The sequence below is a fragment of the Lissotriton helveticus genome, chromosome 3_1 (assembly GCF_964261635.1).
Source record: "Lissotriton helveticus chromosome 3_1, aLisHel1.1, whole genome shotgun sequence".
Classification (NCBI taxonomy): Eukaryota; Metazoa; Chordata; class Amphibia; order Caudata; family Salamandridae; genus Lissotriton; species Lissotriton helveticus.
The window spans coordinates 1,497,115,557-1,497,135,646 of record NC_136061.1 but is presented as its reverse complement, the minus strand read 5'-3'; the positions used below and the strand labels follow the sequence as shown (position 1 = coordinate 1,497,135,646).

Sequence of the window (20,090 nt, the reverse complement as noted above, 5' to 3'; positions counted from 1 at the left end):
CACCCTCGCACCATGGTGCAAAGGTGCCTGCATTGGTGCACGGCAGCCCATTGTGCTCCGGCGCAGGGGAAAAGGACAGGAATGCACTGTATCTTATAGATGTGGCGCATTCCTGCCCTTTTCTTTTGTCGCAGGGAAGCGCTGCAGGAAGGCCTGCTGCGTTGCCCTACTGCAAAACCTCATAAATGAGGCCCAGAAAGTCCAAGGGAGGCACATACAAGGTCAAGGGGGGGGGGGGCACAGGGAGTCAGCCAATCTAGTGGGACCTGTAAAGTTTCAGCAGAGCAATAGATCAAAAGGACACGTGAGAAGGAACATAATACAATTTGAACAAAAGGGTATGTAAGAGTATCAGAACAGGAGACAGGAGTAGATTGAGATGGTATCAGGGCTAATGCCGTAGATGGTCATTCAGGAGTAGCCATTTGACATGTTTTTTGAAAGAGGCAGTAGATGGGTTGGATCTGATCTCAGGAGGAAGGGCTTTCCAAATTCTTGGAGCAAGACCAGAAAAAGCACGATTGTATGACTGATTTTTTGTTATCTAAATCCTTGGAAATATTCTTTTTACAACCTACATGTCTAATTTCAGGCACAATGTGCTCCCACTGACTACCTGTGCATGCTTATTTTCTATGACAAATCAATATTCTTACAATCATAATTCCACAGACACATGACAACATAAATCACACTTTTGGGACCTGAACAGGACAAAACATTTCTGTGATCATTGAATATGTTCGAGAGACATAAATGTATCGAGAATGGACTTTTTAAAAAGGGAAGCGAAAGCACTCTTTTAGCAAGTGACGTTTCGCAAAGGGTGACAACTTCACAAATGTTATCACTTTTGCAAACATTTTTCTGTCAGCACAAAATCCTGCGGGAAAACCTTTAGCAGATGACTTTTTGTCAGAAAAACTGTTTTTACAAGGACATTTTCAAATTAAAAGCTAAGCTGCTGTAAGTAAAGACAAAAAAACTTCCAATTTCAAAATGAGAGATACAGGTGGACTCTGCATGTAACTGGGTATTTGCCAGTTACATCGCAACACAATTATCAGAATTGTCCTTTTAACAATTGACAAAAGTCTAGCACTTTTGTCAATAGTTAAAAAAAGTGTAGATGTCTAAGACGAGTAGGCGTTGGACTACTTCTCATGCATTTATCACACATTCTATGAATCAAACGTTTGCTTCTACCATCCATAGAGCATTACTATAAACAATAGAACAGTCATTTTCTGATCTGAGTGGGAGGAGCCCTTCTGTTGACAATCAGAGCTTGATTATGAGTGCTCAGATGGTTAGATAACATTTTTTGGACTTGATAAGTAATGATACGCAAGATGTCAAAATGTATGGGGCGATAACATTTTGACTATAACAAGTTAAGCACTTCAAAATGTGGCGAAATATCTAGATTTGAACCCTATCTGCACCACACTCAGGGCCAGACTGGCTACCGGGCTTTCCTTAAGAAACAATACTTTAAAGCTATTTGTTTTGCATTGTTCATTTAGAAGTGCCGGGCGCTCACTAGCAACAAAATCAGCCCCATAGCTATGCACCTGGAGCCCACGCTGCTACCCAAGCAAAAAACGCCCGGTAGCCAGTCCGGCCCTGACCAAACTCTGTATGTCCTTATATTTACTAAACCTTTTCCTCTATTACATTTTGGTAGGTTTCCCGAGACAAAATGTTTTTGGGGAAAAATCTGAAGGTCCGTTTTTAATATTACCAGGGGCTGTATAACAGTAAGTGCTCTGGGGTCGCAACAGGTGTTTGTACCCGCTTTGCGTGCCCCTGGCACACTTTGGTATTACAGAAGGGGGCACTAACACTTGTGCTTCCCCTTGGGTGATAGCGATAGCGCTGGCGCACTTAAACCGCCAGTGCTACCTTCAGGGGGTGTTCCCTGATTTGCATAGTGCCGTGTCCCATGCAAATTCGGGGAATTCCTTTGCCTCTGCGCACGCTCCATATTACAGACGCAGGTGCAGAGTCAAACAGACTCTCAGGGGCACATTCACAGTGTGTTACCGGCGCACTCTGAGTTTGTCCCCTCAGAGCAGCCCTCTGGAGCAGCTGTGGTCCTTGCAGGTAACAGCGGTAGGGCGGTGGGGCCCGGTAAGGGGGTATGTCAAGGGACGATGCATAGGAAAATAATTAAATAAAAATTAATTTTCCTTAGGCATTGTCCCTCGAAATCCCCCCTTAGACGGCCTCACGCTCCACCGCTGTTACCTGCACGGACCGTGGCTGCTCTGGAGGGGAGAAAGGCCCCCAGACATCCCCTCGCAGGCGAGTGCAGTCACTGACCACCCCGCCTGATAGTGGATCTCTAATCCCCTTCAAAAGTGCAAACGGGTTGCCGCCTACACTGGGAAAACACAGAGCGGCTGCAAGCAGTCGATCTGTGTTTTCACATGAATGCACTGCCCTAGAGCAGCACGAGTTCGCGGCTGCCCTGGGGCAGCGCAATCAACGTAATTGGCCGACTTTTCATTGTACCCAGTGCACCTTTGAAAAGATGCGTCGGGTGCAAACAATGAAAATGCCATATACGGCCCCAGGTGTGATAAACATTGCACCACTTGTAATTGCGACCACTTCACAAAGATGTGTTTGCAAACTGATGGTAAATTACAGAGGCTCTGTAATCGAGGCATTTTTCTTTTGCAGACGGGTCTTCTGGAAATTACACAAATTGGGCCTCACAAACCTCATACTCCAAGGGCATCTCTCCTCATTGTTTAGACTTATCTGGGAAATATGGCTACTGCATTATTTATATTGCCACTCAGCCTTCCTCCTCCTGCCTGCTCACCTCGACTGATTTCCCCCTCAGCCGATTCTCCATTGCACATGCTGTGACTGTAAGAAAAAGTATCCCACAGCCAACATATCAAAAGCTGAAATCTAACCCTCTCTCAATTACACACTTTAAGAATTCAACTAATTGTGCTGAGTCCTGAAAGATGAGAATGAGGCTGGATGAATGTGAAAACACGGGAAATACACAGAGTCCTATTTACAAAGCACTTATCAATCTGCTTGTGCAAAATCTGAGCATGACTGAGTTCACAAAGGAAATTTGTTGTGGTGTACATGTGAGCCAGAAATACGTGCTCCATGACAAGGTGCAGGTGATTGCCTCTACTTTAGTTTCAATGGTATAAATGGAAGGAAAGGTTGTACAGCACTAATGTTACCAGCGTATGCCTGTGCTTGCGCACACTCCGTTTTTGACTCAGGACTTATTTACAAAGAAAAAAGTGCAGCCTCATAGAAAGTGCTTCTAGCCAATGTGCAATTGCACTTTAGTAATTGTCATGTTATGTTGTTGTGTATCCGTGTTTTTATAGTGCGCTAATCACCCATGAGGGTATCCAGGTGCTCTGTAACAGGTTTTTGAGCCTAGTCCTGGGGGCCTATTTGAAAAGCAAGGCCTTCAGCTTCTTGTGAAAGTCAAGAAGAGAGGAGGAGGAGGCTCTGATGGGTTGTAGGAAGTCGTTTGAAACTTTAGGTGCCAGGTACTAGGAGGTGCAGCTCCTCACTCTGTTTATGGGTATGCGTGGTGTGCGTGCTAATAAGAGACCGACAGAGCGGAGGTTTCTGGAAGGTTGGTGAAAGTAAATGCCGCTGTTCAGGTAGGCAAGGCCAGTGTTGTGGAGAGCTTTGTAGGTGTAATTAGTTCCCACAAAGAGATTAAAAGATTCTTCAAGAGATTCTGGAGATCGCCAGTGTAGATAATGGTAGTCTATAGGCCTGTTGATGTTATGTCCACTGTCCTTGTCCATTTACTTAATGAGGAGTGAACGTATATCTATGCAGATGAGTTGTTTCCTTGACCCTGTGTTCTCTGGTAATTGCTCATTTTAATTGTTATCCTTATTTTATATAGGTCAGTTTCTCCGTCAAGGTGAGACCTTCTCTGAAAGTGCCAATTGCTCCACAAAGTGCCGTTGCTTGGATTTCAACAATGAGGTCTTCTGCCAGGAGTCTGTGTGTGGGCCATATGAAGTTTGCGAACCCAAGGAACGCTTTTTCCAGTGCCTGCCAGTGGAGAGTAGCACCTGTGTGGTCTTCGGAGACCCACATTACCACACCTTCGATGGACTTCTCTTTCACTTCCAGGGCTCGTGCTCTTACTTGCTGGCTCGTCAGTGCTGGCAGACTGCTAACCTCCCATTCTTTAGTGTGGAGGCCAAAAATGAAAACCGCGGAGGCTCGTCGATTTCCTGGTTGAAGGATATCTCATTGGAAGTGTACTCCTATAGCATTGTCATCCCTAAGGGCAGCTTTGGGAAGGTCAAGGTGAGCCTTATGCAGTGGTGGGAAAGCATGTGACTGTGTTTTGAATGACTTTTGAATTTCTAGTACTGAAGTCTTGAGTTAAGTTGCCAGTCTAATGATTTGGCTTAGTAGACTAAAGCGGAAATGATTGCTATACTTGCAGTTTCTTATAACTGTTAAGGTCCAAAGCCGGAAGAGGTGCAAAGCTGGAGATAAATATAATGCCCCTACTGGTATATAATCATCTACATTGATGTCTTACATATTTGTTCAAAGCTATCCTTGGTGTAATGGTGTACAGAACTCCATTTGTGTATATTTAAGTATATCTCACATCTGGTTATATTTTGACGTCTCCTGATTTTTCTTTGAATTAACTCTGCTGAACTCTCCATTATTCTGATACAGATACAAGGTGATTTGCACCCTTTATCATGCTCATCTGAAGCGCCCCCACCTTCTTTTTATCTAGTTCTGGTTTTATAAGATACAGAGGGCCACATTTATCATAGTGTTGATAAATGTGGCCCTCTGTTGGCCCTTGCACCATGCAACGGAGCGCAAGGGCGATGCATCACTAGAGTCAGATTTATCAAGCCATGCAAGGTCACCTTGCTTGCCCTTGAGTGGCTTGATAATTCTAGAGTAACACAACGCAGCAAAGCACAAATCGCTGCATTGCGTTGCTCTGCCCCAGGAAAGCATTCCATGGGTGGAGTGCTGGTATACCAATCATCCATCAATGGATTTTGGTTCATTCCCCGATTTATCATTACTGGTGGACCTGGGAATGCGTTGCAATGCTATACCTCCCAAAGGGAGGCATAATGAGGAGAAATATCTTTATTTCTCCTCATGTTTTCCTCTTTCTAAGTGTGCTGCCTTCTGCAGCACAAATAGAAAGAGGAAAATGCCTCTCACAATTGTTGTATCCCTTCCTGCACAACAAAAACCCTGCTTACAGTGCAAACATCCTTGCATCATGGTCAAAGGGTGCCTTTGTTGGCGGAAGGGAGCACATTGTGCGCCAGCTCACGGAAAGGCAGGAATACGCCATATAATTTTAAATATGGCACATACATGCCCTTCCACGCAGCGCATCAAGGTGGATTGCTGGGTTGCATGACATTTTGACAAATAGGCCCCAAAGTCATGCTGTACTTTGCACACAATACACCTCTCTACCATTTAGTGGTGTCAATACTTAATCAAGGAATAACAACATTTTGTTGTAAGTTCCCTTTTCAAGAAACCATTTGTTTAAACACGATTTTTTACTCAGGACAGCCAAAAATGTAAACTGAATTTGGTGGTGGATAGTGGTCACAAGACTAATCCAAATTGGGGTGGCGTAGTGGGCAAAAGAACGAAGGATTTAACTCAGATCTTTTGACTGGGGGAGAATTTTTGCATTGTCAGCATTTTGTCCATCATTTGTTTGCTGTAACACAAGACTTATCCTGACTGCCCTTCCCTGCCTATCTTTTATAGCACATCATACTTGATTTAAAGACATTTTCTTAAATGATCCACTCTTGCTCCCTGTGCCTGCCACAGTAGACTGGCGGCAATAAACAGCTGTCACACGTGTACACTATGACACTTCTCAGTTGTCACTGGGATTAAAACCATGAATCGCTTATGGAGCGCATCTCACAACCGCCCATGTGGTGGTAGTGTTTTTTCTGCGCTTTTATATAGCGCAAACTCGTCCCGAAGGTATTGAAGTGCTTTACATGAGTACTAGTTACATTACACAGTGACACATTCATGTTTTCGTAGGCACGGGGAGATGAAGTGATTTGCCCAGAATCACAGGATGTTAAGCCGATGCAGAGACTCAAACCTCGTTCCCTAGCACCAAAACCTGCAGCTCAGGCTGTTGCGCCACGTCCTTTCCCTTTAGCAAGACCATCTCAATTTTCCTGTAAGCACTAGAAGTACAGAGGAATTTATCAATTGATTAAGTGTCTGCTTCAAGGATTTTCTAATTTCTTGCAGCATTATCCCCATTTCTGACTATTTCAGTGAACCTTCCTTTACACAGAGAAATGTAGGTAAGCTTATGAGACAGAGACCTCTCCTAAAAGGAAAAAGCAAGTTCAAGCTCTTAGGAGAGATACTTACAAGTCAAGAAGTCATGGAAAATGAAGACAGGCAGAATGATTGATGTGAAATATTAATGTAGGAGTATTGAGAAGTGAATGTAGTCAAATATGTTCTTATATAAGGACTATTGTTGAACAGCATCGGGTCCACTCGGGGGAGTGGGATTCTTAGGCCCTTAGAATTAACACCTTTTGTTATAAAAAAATAAATATTCTCAGAGTGATGGGTATATGTCAACTGTTATCGAAGTCTAGGTGTAGTCCATGGGACTGCATTGCAGCGGGTTGAAGCAGACTTTCATCTTCTCAACTTGGTGGCAATGCTGAAGGTGCTGTTAGAGAATTCTGTTTGAAGTAAGTGGGATATATGTCATTGTTATCATGTTGGTCACCTCTATGTTACTATTATTATTGTGTTGTTATTCAAGGTGTTATAATCATCTTTAATGTTAATAGAGGTGTGAGATGTTGCAAAACGTGATAAAAAACCCTGCATTCTTTGTGTAATTCACAAAGGATGAAAAAGTATAATGAATTTAAAACAATTCCTATACATAAGGTAGATTTGTTTAAAACAAAAACTATACAAAAACCCACCTTTGTACTGAACTTCTAACATTACTGAAATTCAGACACACTTACAAACTGTGTAATCTTTATAAAGTTCAAGTAGTGCGAAGTTTGGCAACTTGACTCCATGCCAAGGTCAAAGTTATCATCATTATGGGGAACATCCTTTACAACGCGGATGTTACACCGCAGTTCCCTTACGACGCAACTTTTACAACGCAAGTTGTAACAACGAATTGCGCTGGGGGGCGCTCCAGGATAGTAAATAGTTTAATTTACTATCCAACTCCTTCCCTACTATCCATGGGGACTGGAGTTGGAATAGTAAATTAAACTATTCACTATCTAGCCCCCAACAACGCAAGTCGTGGTAACGACTTGCGTTGTAAAACATGCATCGTAAAGTACTGCGATGTAAAACATCGCGTTGTAACGACGTACATCCTTTCATCAGCATTATTACTATTATTGGGAATTGAACACACGTCATAATCTAATCCTTTCGAGGTTTTAAAAAATCCTTTTATATCCAGACATACAAAACCCTTTATTTCATGAACTGGTATCTTAATTTTATTTTGTCTGTCTAACTTGTTGTTCTGCTTTCTTTCTAGGTAAACGACTTGGTGACTTCCCTTCCTGTTGTCTTGGAGCTTGGAGCAATCAAAATTTACCAAAGTGGATTGTCAACAGCAGTAGAGACTGACTTTGGCCTCTTAGTAACCTACGATGGGGAGCACTATGCCTCTATTTCTGTTCCGGGGACCTACATCAATGCCACTTGTGGGCTTTGTGGGAACTACAACAAGAACCCTCAGGATGACATTCTGCGTTCTGATGGCAGACCGGCGGTATCGGTGGTGGACTTGGGTGAAAGCTGGAGGGTGTACCACCCGGACTGGCGCTGCTCACCAGGCTGCATGGATAATTGCAGCTTCTGTGATGCTTCCACTGAATCTCTTTACTTTGGATCTAATTTCTGTGGATTTATCAACAAGACCAGCGGCCCATTGTGGGAATGTGGCGCTGTGGTGGATCCCATGGCCTTTGTGCACAGTTGTGTGTTTGACCTGTGTAGTTCCAGGGACAATACCAGCAGCCTTTGCCAAGCCATACAGGCATATGCTTTGGTGTGCCAGGCTCTTGGAATTCCTGTTGGAGAATGGCGGACTCAAGTAGGGTGTGGTAAGTCAGACTGAAAACAATAATTCTGAAATAGCCAAGAAATTGACTTAATAGGAAACAAATGTAGCATAAAGTATGACTCTGTAAAATCTTTTCTTCGGTCTTTTAAGACATGAAAGTATCGATCATCTCCTTAATAAGAATCCTATTGTGGGTGACGTACAGACCGATAAATCTTAATATGTGTCTAGTTTGGCTTTGCTCTTCCTGATCTTCCCTTTTGCTCTGAGAGCATCCAGTTGTACGCAGAATGTTTTAACAAATTAGGCAACAGAAAGTTGTTTTTTTGCATTCATTGTTTGCAGTTGCGGCTGGCATGGCTCACAGGTGGGGGGCTGCGGGTTGAGGGGGGTCGCACGGGGGAAATAAATTGTTTTAATTAAAAATAAAACTTACCTCGAGGCTGGGTCCCACGTCTTCTCTGCTCCTGCTTTCATGCCTCCGACAGGAACCAGACAGCCATGCTCCCTTCCCTAAGCCAATCACAACGCTGCAATGCAGCGTTGTGATTAGTCTGAGTGTCGTGACACGGCGCTCAGCCAGGGGCTGGAGAGGTGGGCAAGTTCTTCATGCAGACTGCTTTGCAGCCTGCATGGAGAAGGGGAAAGTGAGCATGACTGGTTTGGGTGGCCCGAGAGGGCCTATCAAACAGTCATTGTGCCCTCAGGAGTGGACAAACCACTCCTCTCCTGCCCTGCTCCGTAAGCAGAGCAGTCCCGCCCACCCGCTCACCGGCAAAGGAAAAATAAAATGGTAATAACTATAAGTTATTACCATTTTATGTCTTTGCTTCTCGCACTGCGAGAAAGCAGTGGGGTGATGCTCCTCCCCCATAACAGAGGAGCCGCCACTGATTGTTTGCTAGTGCATCCAATACATCGGGGTGACAGCCTGGGATGTTGCCTTATTCCGCTCAGTGTTTTGGTTAAATCATTTTATCGATGCTTAGGTGTTCCAACACTTAGGGAACATTCTCGGCTTTTAAATGGGCTTTTCTAGATTCTTGGGAGATTTGCAAAAGATTTTACACTGTTTTTGCATCACAAAAGTGACAAAAGTGACGCAAATCCTTTTTTTCCCAGATTTACACGATAACATGAAAGTACGTTATTTGCTGCTTTACATTACCTAGAGTCAAGGAGGCGTACCATGGGTGGAGCATGGGCCTTCCCATGCAAGCACTCAAGGTTTCTGAAGGTAAACATTATTTACTATATAAAGTAGACAGGGTTTAATGTCACAAAACTGCACCCTTTGAAGTAGGTGCAAGGAAGGAGAAAATGCTTTAATTTCTCCGTCATTTTCCGACTTTGTACTCGTGCTGCACTTTACAAAACACATAAAGAGAAGGGAAAGCGTTAAAGTCAGCCTATGCATAGTATTGTGTACTGGATGGGTACCCTTCCAATACAAAAGCTATGCTAGACTTAAAGTGCTTGCACCATGGCGCAAAGGTGTCTCCGTGGTGCACAGCAGCTGATTTCTGGGCTGGCGTTAGGGAAAGGGGAGGAGAGTGCCATATTTCTCTCCTCTCTCCTTTTCACGCAGCATAACACAGCGCAGCATTTGCAACTACTGCACTATGCTGCGTGATTAAATGATGAATCTGCCCCCTTGTATAATAATCAAAGGACATCAGAAACTGCATCAAAGAGGGGTCACAGGACAATAGCAGCTTTCTATGTTCACCATCATCATATGGCTAATGAGCTTTAAATGTTTGCCACAGTCTTTTCATGGCTTTCTACATCATTACATTTGCATACCTTTACCTTGCATTAAACCCCCTATATATGGAAAAAGACTGACCTGAGTATCTTTCGAGCCTAATTTCCTAGGCAAGTACCCAGCTTCTTGATATCTTGTCCCTTTAGGGTCGTTATGATATGTGATATGTTGAAGTACTAATATGTAGGTGGGAATGTCAAAACAGGGAGGTATTGACATCTATCTTCTATTTTGCAAAAATAATTCATCATCATATCCTTTTCAGAAGTTTAACTATGTGCCTTTCTCATGTCCTGACTGGGCTATAAACCTCTGATGATTTACAACGAGATGAAAAGAATTGAGGAGGCCGTTTCACATGGTGTAGGCAGTGGTCCACTGGAACTTGGGTCTTCCTCCCACCCCCTCTAGCCTAAATGTATTTTCTTTAAGTAATTCTAAGCAGGTCTCTCCTCTTGAGTTCCAGTTTCTCTGAGACGTATACCAAGGCTCTGGTGAAGATTGCCACTTGATTAGGTCATAGCACTCATTTACTTTTAACAGTCCCCTTTTTATGTAGTCTCATCACAACAGTCATGAGAGTCCATATAGGACAGCCATAGGAAATCCACAGCTGGCCTCTTCCCCTGCTCCTTACTCTGGGGGGATATGGACCAGTTGGAGACATAAGCCATAATCACAGAAGCAGCAGCAGACAACAGTGGAGACTCCCAACCCCTGAAAAGGGGCTCTGGCTGCCAGTGCAGTCCTGCAGATGATTTTCCCTCTTCTGGGTCTTCAGGTGAGATGCCAAGTGGGCATCCAGAGGTCATAGGTCACAGCTGCATGAAAGCAGCTGCTGAAAGTTCTCAGACATGTGGCACAGCTTCTGATTCCAGCTGCATAGTCCATATCAGGCAATTTGGTGATGGTGTAAAAACCCATCTCAGGCACAGCTTATCATTCCAGATGCACAGTCCACCTTGGGAACAAGTCATAGGTCTTCGTTTCTGCCTGGAACCAGTAGCACTGAGATACTGCACATACACTTGTTAGGGCATAAAGATGATGCTTCACAGGCCTCCTTCTCTGGTGGACCCACACACCATCAGAGATCAAGCTCTTTCTAGCTGTGGAAGGACAGCCACACCTATTGCAAGTTTTGGCAGGCTCCTTCACTCTCTCCGTAGGCAGCTTGATTTCTAAGCACTGCAGGACAGAGGAACAGCTTTTTACATCAGCTGACTTCTGAGTTCTCCGTGGAATATTCAATTTCTTGGTAATAGATAATTTGGAACTGTAACAACAAGTTGGTAGGCCCAAATGTTATACAGTTGAAGCAGATAGGAAAGGTGTTTTCTCTGCCTACGCTTTGAGAACTGGGTTGGGGTGGTTCTCTTTTCAAGTGTCTTTTTGGGGCTGCTCTCCCAACTCAGCCTTTGTGTAGAGTGATACTCTTCACATCAGGGTATTCTCCAAACTAGTATAATTACACACATGAGTGACGAAATGCACACCATTATTTATCCAACTGCTTTTGGAATCTAATGTAGTTTAATCCTCTTGCGTGCAATCCAGATATAGTGGCTTTGCCCATTAACCACTCGCATCAAACAATCATCATGAGTGTAGCGACTTGCCGCTCCTATCGAACGCACAGCCTCAGTCTTTAAAGAATGGGTAACTCTGTTTTTACGTGAATTTATTTCTTTTAATGTCCAGTTTATCCGTAGCTCAGAACGATTTCAATCCAGTATTCACAATCACATGTGTGACAGTCAATGTATTTGGAACACTTCAAATATTGCAGATTGCCCATCCAGGCCTTTCTACTGCAACACGATGAATACATTTAAAAACATCCTCGATAATGTATCCGATGCATTTCGGGCATAATCTTCGCCCTTCATCAGGGATTCACTACAAATTTGTTTAAAAACACAGCGTTAATTCAAATACTCAGCACCTCGGTTATGATGCTCATAACAATATACATCCCAGTTTTTATGCATTCCCTGTTATTTAATCGCTCATATTTAACGTGTTCACTCTAATTTCTTGACTCTGCATCAAACCTAAACCACAGCGAACTTTTCACAACCCAAAAAACTCTTCCCCATCCGATATCACTGTGAATTTCTACCCATCTTTTCCTCCTGAAACTTCCCCCTACAACCAACGGCTTTCTCCCTACTTACTTCGAACATCTTCCCATCGCACTTCCCACCTTCATTACAGCAAGGTTTAAAACCTCTCACTTTTTGCCTCCCACTTTTTTCAAAGTGTCTGCCAGCCCTCCACCCCTTTCATCTACCAATCCCCTTACTTTCAATGTTCTAAACTACTACTCCCAGAATACCTTCTCGCCCTTTATTTGATGCATGGATGTTTATTTTATCAAAGTTGAGATAACTCTAATTCCCCGCCCTCCCTGGAGTGTTGCTTGGCACATTAAATATGGTATTTAACACGTAGCATACTGACAGGCACGTCAGCTTTCAAAATTATGTTTTCCCCGCGGCACCCATAACCCCAGATTTGAATCATGATCCACCATGACTCTTCAAAAAATGCCTATCTTAAAACTAGATGTCTCTGTGTCTCACATGTGAAAATCGAAATACTTTCACAGATTCATGGTGGGTGCAACATGTCATGCGGGCAAACAAATATAATTACACACATGAGTGATGAAATGCACACCATTATTTATCGAACTGCTTTTGGAATCTAATGTAGTTTAATCCTTTTGCGTGCAATCCAGATATAGTGGTTTTGCCCATTAACCTCTCGAATCAAACAATCAACACGAGTGGAGCGACTTGTCGCTCCTATCGAACTTGCCGCTCCTATCGAATGCACAGCCTCAGTCCTTAAAGAAAGGGTAACTCTGTTTTTATGTGAATTCATTTCTTTTAATGTCCAGTTTATCCGTAGGTCAGAACGATTTCAATCCAGTTTTTCACAATCACATGTGTGACAGTCATTGTATTTGGAACACTTCAAATATTGCAGATTGCCCATCCAGGCCTTTCTACTGCAACACGATGAATACATTTAAAAACATCCTCGATAATGTATCCAATGCATTTCAAGCATAATCTTCGCCCTTCATCAGGGATTCAATACAATTTTTTTTTAAAACACGGCGTTAATTCAAATACTCAGCACCTTGGTTATGACGCTCATAACAATATACATCCCAGTTTTTATACATGCCCTGTTATTTAATCCCTCTTATATGTAATGTGTTCCCTCTAATTACCTGACTCTGCATCAAACCTAAACCACAGTGAACTTTTCACAACCCAAAAAACTCTTCCCCATCCGATATCACTGTGAATTTCTACCCATTTTTCCCTCCTGAAACTTCCCCCTACAACCAACGGCTTTCTCCCTACTTACTTCGAACATCTTCCCATCGCGCTTCCCACCTTCATTACAGCAAGGCATAAAACATCTCACTTTTTGCCTCCCACTTTTTTCAAAGTGTCCGCCAGCCCTCCACCCCTTTCATCTACCAATCACCTTACATTCAATGTTCTAAACTACTACTCCCAGAATACCTTCTCACCCTTTATTTGATGCATGGATGTTTATTTTATCAAAGTTGAGATAACTCTAATTCCCCGCCCTCCCTGGAGTGTTGCTTGGCACATTAAATATGGTATTTAGCACGTACCATACTGACAGGCATGTCAGATTTCAAAATTATGTTTTCCCCGCGGCACCCATAACCTCAGCTTTGAATAATGATCCACCATGACTCTTTAAAAAATGGCAATCTTAAAACTAGATGTCTCTGTGTCTCACATGTGAAAATCGAAATACTTTCACAGATTCATGGTGGGTGCAACATGTCATGAGGGAAAACAAATATAATTACACACATGAGTGACAAAATGCACACCATTATTTATCGAACTGCTTTTGGAATCTAATGTAGTTTAATCCTTTTGCGTGCAGTCCAGATATAGTGGTTTTGCCCATTAACCTCTCGAATCAAACAATCAACACGAGTGGAGCGACTTGCTGCTCCTATCGAACGCACAGCCTCAGTCCTTAAAGAAAGGGTAACTCTGTTTTTATGTGAATTCATTTCTTTTAATGTCCAGTTTATCCATGGATCAGAACGATTTCAATCCAGTTTTTCACAATCACATGTGTGACAGTCAATGTATTTGGAACACTTCAAATACTGCAGATTGCCCTCCTAGGCCTTTCTACTGCAACATACGCGCATGTTGAACTTTTGAAGAAACATAGTAAAATTGCATGTGTAACAAGATATTAAATAGTGTGCACGTTTAAGTAGCAGCTTTTTAGTTTGGGAATGCAATGGATTCTGGGAATTTCAGTTTTTTAGTTTTCGTTACACTGCGGATGGGGAGAAGAGGGATAGGCAGGTGGTTAATTCTCACGGATAGGAGAGGGAGGAGTTAACATTCTAGTGGCAGTTTAAAACGAGTAGGCACACGAGTGAAACAAAACTGTTGGTGAAAATGGAGGCTGGAGTTAGAGTGCAGTTTTCACAGGTATGTGAGGAACGTTGGTTAAGGTGAATGGTTGTGTGTCGGTGGTTTGAATGCGTGAGGAACGGGTAATGTTGTTATAGAGTATGTGTGGAATGTGTGAGTGTCGTTAGAAATTGGTTAAGGTATGAAGCGATGCAGGGATATGTAAGCAGTTGTGGGAAAGGTGTTTAATAGCTTGCGAATGGTTTCAGTGCGATAGTTGCTACGAGTAGTTTGAGTCAGGGAGAGGAGGGGAATGCTGGTCGAATGTTTGACAGTGAGAAAGTGGTTTTCAGTATGAAAGTAGGGGGAGGCATGGAAGGCGCAAACAGTTTGAATTTAATTTAGGCATTGTGGGAGGTTTTGACATTGGTGAACATAGCACGAGGGCACTTTCAATGTGTAAAATATATCTAAAAATAAGACACGGAAAAAGTATGATTTTGAGAACATTTTATGGTTTGTTTTTGCACTATGGTTGTAATACATGTAGTAATGGTTGTTTTTTCAATTGATATTTGTGGTTACCCTTGACGAAGGTCTTACAGTGACCGAAATGCATTGGGTGGAAATAAAGAAAACTGTTTCGGATCATTCATGCGCTTTCTTCGTGTTCTTGAATTAGGTCCGGATGGGCACGGCTTGAGCATGAGAAGCTTTTAAAATAGCATGATAACCTGCACGTGGAGCAAAAAACCGAGTACATGGAAAAGAAATGAATTAAAGTTGTTGAAACTCAAGAAGTTTAAGGAACGTTCACATTGGAGCATTAATTTGCAATTATGGCTGTGCAACTGGGAATGGGGTGTCAAATCGCCCCATATTGTTTTCAAGATCAATCTCTTGCTAGGCCTAAACCTTCCCATTTTATATATATTAGTCATCCCTAAGGTAATCACTGGACAACCCAGAGAGCAGGGTGCAATGTATTTAAACGATAGGGCATGTACTTTTAAGTTTTACATGTACTGGTAGTGAAAAACCCTAAAATTAATTTTTCATTACTGCAAGACCTATCTCTCCCATAGGATAACATGGGGATTACCTTATTAGATTTTATAAGAGTAATTCCCAATTGTGAAGAGATAGACTTTCCGAGTTTGGTGTCTCTGGAATCCTAATTTAAAATACAAACTTATGGGGAAGTTTAGTTGCAATTCTGAAAATGTCACTTTTAGAAAGTTGCAAAAAGAACAATTGATGGACAGAATGTTGAACAATGTCAAACATTCACCCCAGTACCAAGATCTGGGCCTAAATCCATTGTTTTCTGATCACCAAGCCTATCCAGTTTAAAACCAGCCACATGCAAAACAGTCTTCACCCCAGCCTGAACTGTCAGGCCAGGTCCTCCCTGCACCGGAAATAAGCATCCTGGAACCGGTTTTGGGGTTTCACCCCTCATCAGCCAGGCTAGTTTGACTACAATGTCATGGTGAGCACCGGACCCATGTCTGGGCATAACCTGCCCCACTCGGGGCAACAAATGCAAAAAATAAATTGATGGACAGCCTGGCTGATGAGGGGTGATGCCCCGAAACTGGTCCCAGGATACTTGGTTCGGGTCCAGGGAGGACCTGGCTTTGCAGTTTGGGCTGGACTCTTCCTATGAGGAACAGGGTCAAGACTGATTTGCATATGGCTGGGTTCCAAACTGGGGTGGTGAGGTGAGCAAAACAACGATGGATTAAACCCAGAATGTTGTGAATGGGGTGATTGTTTACATTGTTCAGCATCGTATCCATCATTTGTTCTTTTACTTTTACAAAGGTGACATTTTCTCTAGCCACTTGGTGCCTGCTGCCTGTCTCTGATACACATCTGGGGAGGGTGACAACTGGGCTTTGTGTAATCCCCTTAGACAGCCACACACAATGAGAGCTTAGCTGTGACGTGATGGACCATCCTGGGTGGATGGGAGGGAGTAGCTTGACCCAGCCTCTTGACCCAGCCTTGATTACACCTGAATGGGCTGTGTCCTGTCCCTACACAAAGGGGTGTATACCTCCCTGTAGTGAGTCTGGAGCCAGGGCAAGAAGAGAGGACCACTGTGCACTTCAAAGGCACCACTTGGCATAAGTAATGGACCTCAGACACCACCAGTTCAGTACACTTCTGGACATGCTTCACAGACCTCCCGTGAAGAAGGACTGCTGTGCTTTTGAAGGACTGCCCTTCTGCTGGAACTTGCCTTGCTGTGTTATCCTTCTGCCTGCTTTTCCACTTCATGAGGAGAAGGATTAGACCTGCATCACTTGAAGCCAGAGTGACTGCGAGGGCTAGCTGACTGGCCACCTGATAGGAAGTTTCAGGGACATAAAACACTTCTAACTTACCTGCTCTGCACCTGGACTCTTCCATCTGTGAGTCTGTCCTGCCAAGTGGAGCCACCCAAGTCCTGGACCCTTGAAAGTGAGGCCTAAGGTGCTTGCTTCAGCAAAACCCACGCATCCTCTGTCAAACCGGATCATCGGTGCCCTTGCTTGGAACAGAACCGGCGCAACACCTCTGTTGTCTGAATCAAAATCGACTCATCGCTCCTGTTGCATGGATTGGAGCCTGTGCATCACTCCTGTTGCATGACTAGAACCAATGCATTTCCTCTACTGTGTGGACCAGCCCTGAAGCATCACCTTGTGAACGTTCACTCCACAAGGTCTCCTCATCTCTGCCGAGGGCATGTTCAATGTGAGAAGTTGGCCTGGCATATGCTTTCCACTTATCTAGTGGGCACCTTGCACCAGTCCAAACAACCCTTATTGATTGTAGGTTTAAAGACAACCTACAAAGAAAGCTATCCTAGTGGTAGCTGTGGAGAGCAGCCTTCAGGCTAAGTCTTGAAGGAATGTAAAGCAGCTTGTTTTACCAGTCTACAAATGAAAAGAGAACCACACGAGGAATATATATAAAATATATGTATTTATTCTAAATACATCCCTCTAGTCTCTTTATGAGGCTAGAGGCACAAGTACATAAAGTAAACGTATTTAGCACACAGTAAATTAGCACAATATACGTTGAGTCTTAGGGGCGTACCAAATTATATATTAAGAAAGTGGTCTAAGAACCACGAGTGTCATAGATACAAGGCCTAGAGTATTAAGAACCACTGGGGCCACCAGGAACCACCCAAGGTAGTGACACAGGAGACCAACTGGGGACGCGTGCAGTGTTTAAACACAGCCGCAAATCACCATTAACTTCTATGGGGAAAGTCACGGTTGGAAAATTACAGGTTAAGGACATTTGGAAGAGGACTTGGAACAAACCCCTTTAGAACTAGCAGGTTCTAGAGTCAACACCCACGGGAGCACTGGAGTACTCGAGTTACCTCACCCAGAGAAGCCAGGTGCATAGGTGTCTTTTTATGTCTGGTTTCGTCGTTTTCAATGGCGAGCTGCTGCAAAGTGCTGCTGGCGACCAAGTCGAAAGTGTCCGGATGCATCCAAGCCTGGATCGGAGTAGTGAAGAACCTGAAAGCAGAGGGGACAGAGTCTGGGTCACTAGCCAGTGACCAGGAAAGCGATGAGCAGATGTCCACCGATGTCGGGTGATTTCAGGTGAAGAAGGTGAAGCTTGACTCTTCAGCCACGAGGACCAGGAGGCTTCGACGATGACCAGGTGCTGGATTCGAACTGTACCACGAATGATGTCGAGTGCTGCTGTGTCGATATCCGGATTGGACCCAACAAGCCTGGGCAACAGCACCCCACGCAGCAACCCTTTGGAGGGGAGTCCAACCAGGAAAGTCCAAGAAACAGAAGAGTTACCTTTGAGGGGACCCACCAGTCAACGGAGTAGGGATAGCAAAGGAGCCTCAAGCGGAAATGCAAGAAGCAGGCCCACGGAACATTCATGGAGTGTAGGCCCACAATCTCTGGTGCAGATGATGCTTGGGGCTTGGGCTACACGTAACCCAAAGCCCAACTTCAGAAAAGCTTGGAAAGTTAATGCACTTAGCAAATGTGCACGGTGTCAGGAGTTCCGGTTCCACGTTACTCAATCGGGCTGCGGGTCTCAGCTTTGCTGGGTTCTTGTGTCTGCCTTGGAGAAGTCTGGAAATCCTCTTCCTGGACTGCAGGTACTTCGGGATCCGGCTGGAGGATCAAAGCAATTGCTTTGATGGTGCCTGTTTGGACAGGGGAGTCACTCCTTGACCCCAGGGGAGATTCTTCCATCTTCTAGTCAAAATAGAATGTCGAAGTTCCAGGATATATGTTGCAGAGTTTCGTCTAGGTGTAACCTAAAGTCCTAAGGACTGGGTTCCTATACTTCTACTACGTTTAGGGGTTGGACTTATTCTAGGGTCCCACCTATGGGAGGACCCAGGAAGGGGGTGGTTACACCCCTTTCCCTTTGTCCAGTTTCGTGCCAAAGCAGGGGCTGAGCGCCCCTGCAACCGGTTTGAACTGGGGTATGCGCAGGGACACCAAGTGTGCCCCCAGCACTGTCTGAAAAGCATTCTATTAATGCACCCACCCAGCCCCAGTACACTAAAGCCTATCTGGGAGGTGGTTACACCTCCCTGTGACAGGAAACCTATCGTCCAGGCCTCCCCTGTCAGAGTCCAGCAGCAGGAGGTCAGACTCGTTTCTGTGGCTGCAGCATTCATTTTGTGATGCTGGGGCTTTTTTAAACTTTTACCGGTCAGGTAGGTGTGTACATGTCTTCTCCCTCTACAAGGGTGCAATTCTACCCCTGCTGCCAGGACTGGTGGGGGGGGGGGATATGGGGGGGTTCCAAAGTGTTTGACACCAAACACAACATGTTTCCATGCAGCCATTCAAAAGTTAGCATTTACCGCGAGGTTATAATGCACTTAAGAGTATATGGTCTGGCTGCATCACAGAACAGCATCAGAGGATAGATTACGAATGCCGCAGAGGGGTCCTGCTCATGCATGGGCATCCTCTCACACACAACCAAGCACTCTGCCTTCAGGATTGATAAGGCCTGTCATAGGAGTGACTTATAAATCTATATGTGTCAGTGATTAAAGGTAGACATAGGTAACCTATATCTTAGTAAGGGGTGCATGCACCACCTTACCCAGGCTGCAGTAGCAGACCTGTAGTGCCATTTTGGAAGGCTTTCCCAGGGGTGGCATAATACATGCTTCAGCGCCTGGTAGGCCTCTGGGGTACCTATGCCCTTAGTTCCTAAGGTACCATATACTAGGGACTCACAAGGATAACCCAGTAACCAATCTGGAGTGTACCTAAAGTACACACAATCAATTTAGAGAGGAGGCAGCTAGGCTGGGGTCCGGGATAGCAGGGCCCCAGCCAGACTAAAGTCGAAAAACTGTGAAACACCAGCAAAAAGTGGGGGTAACCATAGTAAGCAAATCCTACTCGCCTACACTCAACGACAACACCGATTCTCCCCATTGCACCTCTGTGCTCATTGGAGATGATGCATTGTTGCTACTGCGTGGATCAGAACTTCCACATCACCCCTGTTGTGCCAATTGACACAGACGAATTGCTTCGGCTGCACCCGGCATCTTCGATGTCAAAGCAGCCCGGATCAAGGTGCTTTTTGTTCAGCAGGCCTCACTTGGTCCCTGTATCTGTACCACATTACATATCAGTCAGCCTGAACTTTTGACTTTCGCCCGGTCCAGCGCGACCAGTTATCCCAAGTAAGCGCTTATTGCTTCTAAGACCTATTAAACATTTCAAGTTCTACTTATTGGATGTTT

General features: G+C 44.2%; 1 protein-coding gene across 1 annotated transcript in view; it reads left to right on the top strand.

The window, feature by feature from the left end:
* The window catches only part of TECTA (tectorin alpha), a 386,873-nt gene that overhangs the window by 30,998 nt on the left and 335,785 nt on the right, over positions 1-20,090 (top strand). The window contains exons 6-7 of the mRNA XM_078682151.1: positions 3,911-4,323; positions 7,595-8,165. Coding sequence (XP_078538277.1) covers positions 3,911-4,323; positions 7,595-8,165 — 984 coding nt within the window. The remainder of the gene's footprint in view (positions 1-3,910; positions 4,324-7,594; positions 8,166-20,090) is intronic.